Source organism: Corapipo altera, unplaced genomic scaffold, assembly GCF_003945725.1.
Source record: "Corapipo altera isolate COAL_440 unplaced genomic scaffold, ASM394572v1 47, whole genome shotgun sequence".
NCBI classification, from domain to species: Eukaryota; Metazoa; Chordata; class Aves; order Passeriformes; family Pipridae; genus Corapipo; species Corapipo altera.
In genome coordinates this window covers 7,636,123-7,647,846 of record NW_020884897.1, presented here as the reverse complement: position 1 = coordinate 7,647,846, position 11,724 = coordinate 7,636,123, and the positions used below count along the sequence as shown (strand labels likewise).

The following is an 11,724-nucleotide window of genomic DNA, read 5'->3' as shown; positions in this document are numbered from 1 at the left end:
TTTTCGTGGAACACCCGCAGCCGGGACACCCCGGACCCCGCCGAGGGCCGAGCGGGCCGGGGGCGGGGCGGCGGGCGCGGCCGTGTGTCGGGAGCGCGCCCGGCGGGCGGCCGCCATCTTCTCTGCACGGCCGGCGGGAGCGCTCCCAGTGCCCCCTCCTCCGCTCCCTCCTCCTCCTGCTCCCTCCTCCCACTACGCTCAGCCGCCGCCGCCGGTCAGGAAGGGGGCGACCGGGATAACGAAGGCCGCGGGGAAGGGGGGAAGGCGGGGGACGGGGGAGCAGCCCCGCGGGGGCGGGCGGGCCGCGGGGTTGCCAGCCCGGGGGGTTCGTGCGGCCCCTCCGCTCGGCCCTGCCGGCCGGCCGGGCCCCGCTCCCCATGGGATAAGCTGTAAACATGTTCAGCTTTGAAGGGGATTTCAAAACAAGGCCCAAGGTGTCCCTCGGAGGAGCGAGTAGGAAGGTAAGGAGAGGCGCCCGCCCGTCTCTGTGTCTGTGTCGGTTCCCTCGCCCCCCGCCCTGTGTTATCGGTGTTTTTACCGTCGGGCCTTCAGGAACGGGAGCGGCGATGACTAAGGTTTAATAGAGCGGGGGAAAAAAACCCTTCCCTTCTGATGATGTGTTTATCTCCGATCTCCCCGGCTCTGTGTTACTATTTTTTTTTTTTTGGTATAATCAGGCCACACGCACACACCATCGCAGGCTTATAGTGTGGTGAGAATTGTGGGAAGCGAGGAAATGTCTCCTTGGCTCGTCCCCCCCAGCAGGGCGATCGATCCTGGGGTGTCGTGGCCGGTGGCACCTCCCGAGCAGCCGGTCTCCAGGTCTTCCGGGGGCAAGGACTCCTGTCATTTCCCTCCAGAGGGAATGTCTGGCGCTCACCCGCCTGGCTGGAGCGATGTGGGACACACACACACACACACACACACAGCCGCACACAACCCGAGAGCTCACACAACCCGAGAGTCACTGCAATTGCTGGGGGAGGTTCATCCACGTGGGCCAGGGCTGCCGGGTTGGTCTCCGTCAAGTTTACGTTCAGTCAGTTTGTCGTGTGCAGGGTGAGTAGCAGTTAATTGTCAGCTGTACCAGACTATTGGATCTCCTGGTATTTATTGACGGAAAAGGAGCGGGATGGTTTATTTAGATCTTGCTGATTGGACAAGGTAGTCAGATGTTTAGTCAAGCACTGAAGGGCACACGACCGAGGAACGGGAGAAAAGACCAAGTGTTTTTAGAAGTGACCTGATATCTAGGGGTCACTTTAATTCAGTGCGAAAATAAAGATCCCCATGTTGTCATTGGAGATGACTGCGTGGGAAGGTAATGAGTGTTTTCGTTAGTATTTTTGAGTTTTAATGGAGTAAAAATAAGTCTTAAATTTTCGTTATTGTGCACTATAAGCGAGTTTGGTTCTTGGAAACTTTTGGCAGTACAGTTAGGAAGCGGGCTAAAATACTACATTATGCGATATTAAAATCACAGTGAAGTTTGCGTTTTGGTATATTGTCTTAGCACAAAGAGAATGTGTAACAAATTGTATTTAAATTGTGCAGCTTTTTCTCTGATTCATCTTCTCTTTATCTCATGACATTTCTGTTCATTAGGCTACATACAGTGGCACTACATGAGTCAAAATGCCATAAATATTCCCCAGCTGAAGTAGGAATTGGCAGAACACACCCTGGTCCTCAGCTGTACACTTTAGGTACTTTACAACTTTTGACTTGCTCATAGTGTTTCTTCCTGAATGCGTTTCCTTCTACAGAAGTAAACAACTGTCATAACATTTATTGATTATGAAAATTCATCAGAATTAAGCCTATTTTAATTGTATGGGACAAATTGATTAATGTTATAGAGGTAAAAATTTCCAAGGGCAAATATTAAAAGGTAAAGGATTGGAAACTGAAATTGATGCATAACCTTTATCTGCAATACAGAGATTGTAATCCATGATCAGATTGATACTGACTGATCCACAGACTTCATGATTTTACATTGGTTCACTGAAGTGCTTGTGCTGCATCGATGCAAATCAGTGACACACAGCTTTGGGCATCACGGCTGTAAGGACATCGTGCCCTTGAAATAGCTGCTTATTTTCAGAAACTGTGTACAGTACTAGTGAAATAATGTATTTAAACAATACTAAAAATTACTTCTAAAATGCAGTTTACCTGCAATTTTATTAAAACATCCTACAGCAGAGATTGGTGTGGGAAGTGTTTATGTGGGTTCCATGAGTTTCTCGTTATTTCACATGGTAGGCTCCCTGTGATCATGTTTCTCATAACTATAGGCTTCGTTTTTACAGAAGGCTGAATTGTAAAATGTTTCCGTTCAGCTTTTTGTGCACATGCTAAAAAACCCCAGGTCTTTGACAAGCACACTTGCCCCCTCCCAAATGGGGTATAATTTTAGAAAGATACAGTGAATAGTTCCAGTGCTGCACCTCTGCCGTGCTTTTGGTGGTTAGCTGGATACTTAGTGCTGCCTACTGTGGTTTCTTTGGAAGAATAAAGCACAACTTGGAAATAGTGGTGGCATCTGTATGCAGGCTGCTTAATGCTGAGAAAAACTCTGCCCAATTTGGGGAAGTTTCCCAAATTGTTGTTGCACTGGTACAGCTACATCAGCAAACCCATCCCAGCACGAAGCAGCGGAGGAGCCAGTCAGTGCTAAAGGTGCCAGTGGAGTGCGATGGGAATACAACGATGTGAGTACAACGACACCAAAACAACGATCAGCAAAACTGACCATTAAAAGTGTGGCTTTGCTGGTGTAACTGCAGCTGCAAACAGTAACTGTGTTGGTCACAGCTCACACGTGTTGACGTCTGCCTGACACCGCAAGTGCCTCTGTAGCGTTTCCTTAGGCCTCAGATGGGGCTGATGTCAGTGAGTTCTGTCAGTGTAGGCTCAAGGATAAAAATATAACTGGGTTCCTGTGGCACTGTGGCAGTTAAGAGAGGTACTGAATCTAGTGTGCCTTCTCATCACTAACTTTTATGGCATTTTTGGATTACAAAACCAGAGCTTCAGGTCAGTTTTCCACTGTTTACATCCTGTGTTCATGTGTGTTGTGATGGTCTGAATTGTGGATCAATCAACCCAAATCTTTTGCCAAAAAAAGTGATTTTTAAGTATCACTTATTTTTGTTGTTGTCCTGGGTTGCAAATTAACTTTCTCAAAATGACTGTCCTTGTAACTGATTCTTTAGGAATATTATTGTAGCATTATAATATTGCATTGTACATAAAAATATAGGTGTTATTGCCAGTGTTTGGATGTTTCCCTCCATGCCTATTTTCAGGAATCTGCTGATTCATTTGGACTGTTTGAACTGTTGTATGTATATTTGAGGGTGTAGATACAGTGTTTTATTTATGATGTGATAAGTTGATGTTAGTGGTTCTTTTATTATTAATTTACTTTCATTTTTGGGGTAGTTTATTGTCACCTTCAAAACATGGTTCTCTGCTTTATGAGGCTTTTCAGAAGATAATTTCAGACTTAGGTCCATTGTAACTGGCAAAACATATTGTTTTACTTCTGAAGTCAAGTAGTTCCCAAAAGTGAATACTATTATTGGAGTTCAATATGGGAATGTCTTGAGTTACTCCTGGACCTTTTGTGCAGGACAGCAGTTGTTGCCTGAGAGGCTGTGGCTGCTGAGTGTCTGTGGTGTGTGAGGCAGGAAATAGGGAGCTGTGCCTCAAGAGTTGGCTTGGGGTGCAGTTCACATTGCACAAACACAACCCAACTGTGCAGGGGACTGGAACAGATGGTCCTTCACCTGGGTGGTTCCCAGCCCATCCTTTGTGTCCAGTGTAGAGCACATGTTTCTGCAAGGGGTTGTGTCACTGTGCCTTCTGGTGGCAGCCGGCAGATTTCACTGGTTTTAGCATGAACTTGGACTTTTGTTGTCATAGCGCAAAATTGGTTTAACCAATTGATTTGGTACAGTCAGGCCTAGTGTTCCTTTATTAATTTTCTTAGCATTAAGGTAGCAATCCTTTAGTGGATCCGTGCAGGGGAACCCCCAAGGGATGTTCCAGAGGCTCCATAATTCCACATCAGTCGGTTACGTTGTGAAATGTATTTAATGACATCTTGTAAGGCTTTAACAGAAAAAGTGGTTTAAAGAATATTAATAGGACGAATTTATGGTATCACTTGAGATATCTAAACCATGCTTTTATAAATTCCAAGACTGTTTAAAATAGAGGATTTTTAAATTATAGTATATTATGAGATGATTTAAAAAAAACCTTTTTCTGAATTTGTAATACAGATGAGTTAGCACTGTCTTGAAAGTGAAAGTGAAACCAACTTCATTGAATTTGGGGTTTTTTATATTTTGGGGGTTTTCTTCTGAAACACATGGAAGTTTACTAATGAGCAAATTAATTTATAGTGATAAATAGTGATGACTCCATCTGTATTTTAAAATATGAACAGTTTTAATAATAAGACATCTTCAATTTACAAAGATTGTTTATATTTTATTCTAGTAGCTACTGATGCACTTTCTTAAACTAGTAGCATAACACTAAGCATTAGATTCCTGTGTATTTTTCCCTGTTCTTAGCTGAAGTGCAGAGGTAGAACTCCAGAAGTACCTTGTTTGCTCTGTTGTCTGTATTCTACACATGAAGTAGCTTCTTGTGGAATAAAAATCTTTTAAAGGCAGTAGGCTGTAAGATCTGCCAGGGTTGGGATTGCTTATCATGGTAGATGTCTGTAGGATATAAACAATGATGGGGCAGAGTTAAAAACAAGTTTTGTTTCTCTCTTACTGACTGAGGAAAATTGTTAATAATTTCAGGAAGGAAGAATTAGTGTTTTGTAATAACTTTTTTGAACCTATACCATGTCACAATGGAACTGAAATGATGCCAGTGATTTATAGTGCAGGAATTCTAGACTACAATTATAAATTCACTGATTATTTTTGAACGGTGGGAAAGAATTGCACTGCTTTGCTCCCTAAAACCTTTTCCCCTTAAAGCACATGGTGTAGATCCTTATACAGGTACAAACCTCATTCTGAGTCAGAACTGTGTTTTGCCCAGAACATTGAAATGTGAAAGCCTAAGTCTCGAAATACCTTTTGAATTTCAGATCTGTGGTGTGGAAGTATGTGGAGACTATCATGTAAAATGACTGTCAGTAGGAAACTAGTTAATGGATATTAGGTTCTTGGGGATTTTTTTCCTCTCTGTGACATTTAAATTTCTCCTCATTTGCACAGAAGCTACGAAAGATGCAGTTGTAGGTAGCTGACAGCAGAGATTGTGCTGTAATTTTCAGTTATGAGTTATTTTTTCATATCCAAAACCAAAGTTGCCGTTTTTATAAATACATTTTTTTTCCCCTGCTAATTGCTGAGAAAGTGAAAAGTCATAGAATGGTTTGGGTTGGGAGGAACCTTAAAGATCACCTAGTTCCAACCCCTTTGTCATGGGCAGGGACACTTCCCACTGGAAGTCGCTCAAGTATAACTACATGTTCAATATACACTTTAAAAACCATAATAGAGACAGACTGAGTGTAAATGTAAAAACAACTTGTTTGCATTTCAGTTGGCCTCTGGAGCCTCCTGTTTCCAGTCAAGTCCTGGTTCCACTGTGTGTGGTTTTTTAGGTACTGTGATAGAAGTGGTTCCACATCCTCCCGACATCCTACAGTAAAATTTCGGCCAAATTGCTGAGATGTTTTCTAGCAAGTGCTGTGACGTTTATTCTCTTGAGGTCGGGCTTTCCCTGGCCAAATGCCTCCTGCTGGGTGTAGTTCAAAATATCTTCTTCTGGAAGATGGTCTTCTCTATGTATAAACATATATCTGGTTATTTACATCATGATTTAGGAGAGTCACAAACTGTTTCAAAGCAGAATGTTTCAAGCAGCGGAGCATGTTTTAGTCAGACGTGTTCAGTGGAGTTTAAATTGAGGTCCAGTTGAAGACACTGTAAGTCTTTTAAAGTGCAAGTTTTTTTAACTATTCAGAAAAAAACCAATTGGAGTTCATCTTGTCTAAAATAATTTTGGGAAACAGAAACGTTGTTGAGAAGGTGGGGAACCGGTTCTCTGCAAATTTGGACTTACTAAATACTTGTGCTGAAAGGAATTTTATTCCATAAATTGCTTAAGTCACTTCATTTACTTTGGGAGTTGTTACTTTTTGTTATGTGGTTCAAACTAAATTCATGTTCCTCATTTTGTAGATGAAAACTATACAAATTTTTATAATTGTTCCCAAAAATTAAAAGATCAACTGCTTCTTTGTTTTCCCAAGTAAATTTCATAAAAAGTCATGCCTTGTACTTTGCATGATCTGTTGTAGTGTTGAATAGAAAGTGTTCTCAACTAAGTAACTGAAATAAATCCTGGTTGTTTAAAAATAAATATCAACCATTTGTTAGTAATATTTATTTTTTGCTTCAGTGTGTTATTGTTAATATTTTTTTAAATGTGCTCAGTGGGTAGGCAGTACCTGAAAATAATTATTTGGTTTTGTCTTTGTATTTGGTGTATTTAGGTTTTAAATTTATTTGCTTGGAGCTGTTTATCTGCTTTATTTACACTGCTTTCCAGAAGTGTTCAATTTCAGATTTTAAAAGAGTCAACAAATGCTAGAATTGTTTAAAAAGATTTAATTATGTATATATTTTGTTTTTCTGAACCTTTATTTTAAGCCAAGAGGGCCGAAAGTTTATCACTCTCAAGGCAAAGTGCTAAAATGCAGGACGAAAAGAACAATTTGTATATTTGTGTACCTTATTCAGTCTTTGTCTGGGATATGTAAAAGTTAGGGGTTCTGTAGGCATGTTTTTGCAAACAAAGAGTATATTTCAGCAAAACGAGGACAAGAAAACAGTTCAGTTTTTTTTCATTGTGGATTTAATTGGTGTTTTTGTAGCACTGACATTGTTATGTTGTGTGTGACTGTTCTCATCAGCTGCTCTGTTACAGCAGTGGTGCCACTCCAGGCTTTGCTGTGATGAATAGCAGGGTACATACATACATGTCCTGATGTGCAGAGCAACATTTCAACGTTACTTAACATTTCTTTGGTGACATCTCTAGTTTTCCTGTCTGTATGCTGTCCTCCATCTGCTTCCTTCTTTTCACCTCTTTCCTCCTTCTGTCTTAACCTTTGGGTAGATGCCACATTGTGTTTTGCTGTCCCATGCTGTTTCTCTGCTTTCTTGTTTCTTTGTGTGATGCCTCACATATTTGGTGTAGAAAACTTCTCAGATTGGGCTTTTCATGGTCCTGCACCTTGTGTGGGAGTGCCTGAGGTTGGTTGTCTTTACCAATATCTTCTGTTGGAGAAAGCAGCAGGTGGGAAAGGGACTCCTAGAAAGGCACTAAACGTTGCATGAAAGTCACCAACAGTGTATTCCCTGCTCTGCACTGGGGAGGACAAGCTCCTGAAGGAAGAAGACATCATAAAAAGTGTCAGGACTGTGATTTATTAAGTGGCTTTTCACTCCTTTTGAATTAAGGTTGAAGGAGTCATAGAATCATAGAATCATAGAATAGATTGGGTTGGAAAAGACCTCCAAGATCATCAAGTCCAACCTCTGATCCAACTCCAATTACTATATCATGGCACTAAGGGCCACGTCCAATCTCTTTTTAAAAACCTCCAGGGATGGTGAATCCACCACCTCTCTGGGTAGGCTGTTCCAATGCCTGATAACCCTCTCTGTAAAGAATTTCTTCCTAACATCCAACCTAAAACCTCCCCTGGCAGAGCTTGAGCCCATGTCCCCTTGTCCTATTGTTGGTTGCCTGGGAGCAGAGACCAACCCCCACCTGGCTACAACCTCCCTTCAGGTAGTTGAAGAGAGTGATGAGATCAAGACAAGCTCCTGCTTCGTTCACCCTAAATTGTCTGTCTGCCTGCCTTGATAGGTAGATACCTGATGTTAGACTCCATACCTGATGTTAGACTCCATACCTGATGTTAGACTCCACATCTGTCATCTGCCTGTCTGGCAGGTGAAGAGGGAAGATGGCATGAGCACCACAGGAGTGAGGCAAGGCAGGTGAGGAGTAGGAGTGAGCTGGGCGTGATCTTTGGGACTTATGTCAGACCGTCTCCTTCCACGAGTAGCTCTGGCTGTTGACAGGCAGGAAGAGGTGCTGGAGCAGCAGCTGTAGCCAGGAGCAGTGAGTGACTGGATGGGTGGGAGTTGTCAAACTGCACCACTCACCTTAATGGTGTTGTCATTCACAAACAGCAGAGAGCAACAGCAGCTGAGTTTGACTCTTTTCCACGGTGCTGGTTTTTGAGGAGGAATTGAGGGAGGATTTCAGAGAAGACTGTGCATCTAGCTGTCAAAAGAAATAATTTTGTTAGAATGGCCCTTATAGGTGAAGAAGATTGTTTCACAGTTCTTCTCATATCTTTCCCACAGCAGGTTTTTTTGTTGTTGCACATGTACTGTTGCTTTTTAATTTCTGAAGAGACCGTATTCCAGTTTGGTTTAAGAACTCCAAAGGAGATATATTTCTCTTGGATTTAATTTAAATATAATATTTAGCCATAGTTATGATCTGTGCGTGTCTTGTGAACAAGAACAACAGTATTATTTGAGCCATAATAGTTCTTTAAAGGTGGGATTTACTTACCTGAATATTTTGTTGTTTTAGGACAGTTCCTCTATTGTATTTAATTTATACTTTAACAAGTTGGTGTTTTTCTTTACAAGTACTCAAAGCAAATATGTGACTGACTGAGAACTTGAATTTTGTTAGTTTTTTAAGTGTGGTTTGGTTTAAAGAGTGCTTTCTTCAGAGAGACCCAATTCCTGATCAATGCAAAGCTGGTGATGCACTAAGTGAGGATATCCTGCCCTGTTATATCTCCCTTGTTCTTTAAGTGCTTTAAAATTACTTGTTTCTGATAAGCCCTTTGACCACTTATTTTCCTTTATCTAACAATCACTTGCATTTACTGGGTTTGTTTGGGGTGTTTTGTACCTCTCTTCTCCACTTAAGTGCAGAAATTTGTCTTCCTTTTTCTGTGTGGTGTTCTGCCTTTTCTCTCCATTCTCTCTTTACATGGTGCTGCTGCAGAACGATCAGTTCTAAATAGGGGCACTTTACTAACAACTTTATTGCCTTGGGTATTAGCTGTTGAAAAAGTCCTGAAGCTATTTCTTAGTTTAGTACGGTTATTTTGTCTTTTTTTGTGTGTGTGAGGTCAGACCCTCTTGCCTCATGTTAACCAAGTAGACCTGGTGCCTTTCCTACTGCTTGAGAGGAGAAACATCATCTCATGTATGGATTTTGTTACGATTTGTTTATACTGGGTTTAACACGTGGAAAAAACCCTGTCTTTAGAGGGCAGTAGCTGCAGTTAGTGGTGTCTTTGGCCAGAAATACCATCTTTAGAGGAAAATACGGTTAACCTTCTTGTGGGATTTTTTCCTTAGGCTTGCTCCAGTAAATGATCTGAGATACAAAACCAACTTCAAATTCCTTTTTTTTACATGTGTTTTTCACTCTCTCAGTGGTCTGTGTTACGAGTATTTTCTTTCCTGAAGAAACTAAGAGAATCATGACTTTGCTTCCTCTGTATCAGCTAAAAAGAAATGCAGAAGAGTTTTGCCCTCAGTTTTTGTAACTGCTGGTAGACATTGAAAGTATTCCAGCACAGTTGTTTTGGATGTGGTTCAGTATTTCATAAACATTTGTTTGCCAACTTCAAATTGATTTTTATGTATTCAAATATAACACATTTTCAGCTTGAGTGTGTTTTATTTCTCAACTTCTCTAGGCTAATAAGGGCATAGGGAGAAAAAGGAAGTCATTATATGTGTAACAGTGGCAAAAAAAGAAAATAGTTTCCTTAAATCTATTGTGTATTTTAGTCTGAATTTGGGAAGGTGCCATAGTACTTTCAGCTCTTGTCTGCACTGGGAGCTGAATGCTTTTCATCAAAATTGAATTATTTTTTATATTTTCTTGGAAATTACACAAAACCATCCAGTAAGAGATTCTTGCAGATAAAGCTTTGTTGATATGTTGTAATCCATGTGTACTGATTTATGGTTGTGGTTTAAAAGCTAATGTACGGGTTTTTCTGTTGTAATGGTGTTGTTCTTTGAGGCCTCATGAATAGTTAAAGATTCTTTTCATTTTCACTGTTGGAGAGGTCGCTGCCCTGAAAGTTTCAGTTTCTCTCCTTAATTTAGGTGAAGAGTTCACAATTTTAAAAGAAAAAAATCCTGCCACTAATGCTGTGTGTCTCTCTTGACACCTTTCCTGGACAAGTTTCGAGGAATAGGATAAGTAAATTTAAGAGCTTCGTGCTTTTGTGCAAGTTAGACAAAAGCAAGGGGCCTTGGGACAGGATGTGATTGCTTTGAACGTGCCACAACTTGCTGTAGGCACCTGGGTGCGCTCCAGGCAAGGAAAACACTCCGACATTTGGTACTGTCTGGTGGGATTGGGACCTTACTTTGTCATCTCTAAATAGGTGATGTTTGCTGAGGTTCTTGGGATGCTGAGAACACAAACCTGGACAGAGATCAGTGCAGTTTGCTGCTGTTTGCCTGTCCCTTTTCATAAGGGCAGAGCTTCCCTCCGTCACTGTTCTTTTGAGAGGGCTGCATTTTATGTTTGTAAGCAAGAAAAATGATTAACACCTGCTTTTCTCCATTGTTTTATGTATTATGAATAATCCCTGAAGTGAAGTCTACATTAAATGTCACAAAGGCAGCTGAATCATGTTTGAATGAAAATGTGAAAGTGTCTTTGTTTGTGTCTTTCAGGAAGAAAAGGCTTCTCTCCTACATCGGACTCAGGAAGAAAGGAGAAAACGAGAGGTAAAGTAGCCTTTGGATGCCCACTGGATTTTAATTTGATGTAACTTTTGCAGTGCAAAGTACTTCTGCTGCAGTTCATACTTAGGTCAGGAATGTTTTGTTTCAGTTTACAAGTTCTGTGTAGTCTTCCAGCGTGCTCCAGTTGGCAAACCCCTTAAAGGTGTGTTTGCTAGATTAAGCACAAGTTCTGCAATGGCTCCTCAGTTTCCGAGCACAGTTAACTGCTTTTTTTTTCTTCCCAACATGGGTGTATAATTATGGACCAAGTTTGAGTATGAAACTACTAGGATTTCACCAGCTAGTTCAGAATTCTGTGTTGTGCATCAAATTTATGATCAATGAGTTCTTACCAACGTATGTGAAAAGTCTTTGTGGTTCACAGACTTTTTTCCATCCATCGAAGTAACCACCCATTCCATTGCTGAATTCTGTGTTCTGCAAAGCCAGTGCAGAGGCAGTTTACTCACATCTGTATTTGTACACATGTGCACACAACGATTTTCTGTGGCACATTCTCACAAAATGAATGGCTCCTCTGAGAATAAAATCAGTTATGGATTTTTAAAAACTGCCTGTAGCAGAATCTTAGCAGCGACCTCAGATTTAAAACCTTTGCAATTACGGGTCGCTAATTGACAATTATGTATTCTGAGATAAAACCCATACCTAGAGAAAAGGAGAACATATCTGTGTTTTAGTTGAACCTTACATTATGGTTATGAAGAGACACTGCCTCGCTGTAATTGAAACTCTCTCCTGATTGCACTTTTACTGTAGATACTTTGGAGAGAAAAATAGCCTTTGGCCTGTCAAAATTTTGATTTTGGTCGATGCTTTAGATTTAATTACAGTCTCTGAGTATATGCTTATGCAGAGAAGT

General features: G+C 41.1%; 1 protein-coding gene across 1 annotated transcript in view; it reads left to right on the top strand.

The window, feature by feature from the left end:
* The first annotated feature begins 321 nt into the window (after positions 1-321).
* Positions 322-11,724, top strand: part of UBE3C (ubiquitin protein ligase E3C) — a 74,282-nt gene continuing 62,879 nt past the window's right edge. The window contains exons 1-2 of the mRNA XM_027648433.1: positions 322-461; positions 10,791-10,844. Coding sequence (XP_027504234.1) covers positions 396-461; positions 10,791-10,844 — 120 coding nt within the window. The 5' untranslated portion in view covers positions 322-395. The remainder of the gene's footprint in view (positions 462-10,790; positions 10,845-11,724) is intronic.